The sequence below is a fragment of the Trachymyrmex septentrionalis genome, unplaced genomic scaffold (genome assembly GCF_001594115.1).
Source record: "Trachymyrmex septentrionalis isolate Tsep2-gDNA-1 unplaced genomic scaffold, Tsep1.0 scaffold1009, whole genome shotgun sequence".
Classification (NCBI taxonomy): Eukaryota; Metazoa; Arthropoda; class Insecta; order Hymenoptera; family Formicidae; genus Trachymyrmex; species Trachymyrmex septentrionalis.
In genome coordinates this window covers 1853-2449 of record NW_017304135.1, presented here as the reverse complement: position 1 = coordinate 2449, position 597 = coordinate 1853, and the positions used below count along the sequence as shown (strand labels likewise).

The 597-nt window shown below is 37.4% G+C and overlaps 1 protein-coding gene across 1 annotated transcript; it reads left to right on the top strand.

The window, feature by feature from the left end:
- Positions 1 to 128: 128 nt before the first annotated feature.
- LOC108754311 lies at positions 129 to 484 on the top strand. Its single transcript, XM_018496559.1, has one exon. The coding sequence runs from the start codon at positions 147 to 149 to the stop codon at positions 378 to 380; it is 234 nt and encodes a 77-aa protein (XP_018352061.1). The 5' UTR covers positions 129 to 146; the 3' UTR covers positions 381 to 484.
- Positions 485 to 597: the final 113 nt, after the last annotated feature.

Here is a 597-nt window from a genome sequence, read left to right as displayed (position 1 = left end):
CAAAACATGTACTGTTTCTCCATGCATTTAGTAAGTGTGATACCATGTGTGCTTTCTTTAACAAAGGCAAAATTAAATTTCTCAACACATTGCGTAAAAATACACATTTGATAAACATTATACAAATTTTTAATGAATATGACATTATGCTTAAAGATGCTGGAGAACGTTTTCTTCTAGTATACGGATGTACTGAAGATGAACACATGTCGTTAAATGCGCACAAGTACTGTTTCTTGAAATCTGCCAATAATCGCACTTTCAATTTCGCGATGTTGCCTCTTACATCAGCATCCGCACAACAACACTCATTGCAAACATATTATCAGGTTCAACAGTGGCGTGGAAAGATAAACAATCTGGTGGAATGGGGATGGTAATGCCAAAACATTGGCCTTACTCCGATTATTACGACTAAGAAACCGGACAGTACCGGACATACTATTTTAAACGATTTCCTGCAAGTGCAAAAAAGGATGTCGGTCACTTTGCAGTTGCAAAAAGGCCGATCTTAATTGTTCAGTAATTTGCTCGTACTGTGATGGATCATCGTCCAAGAATGTACAAGAAATTGCACGCGACGAAGATGATTTCAAA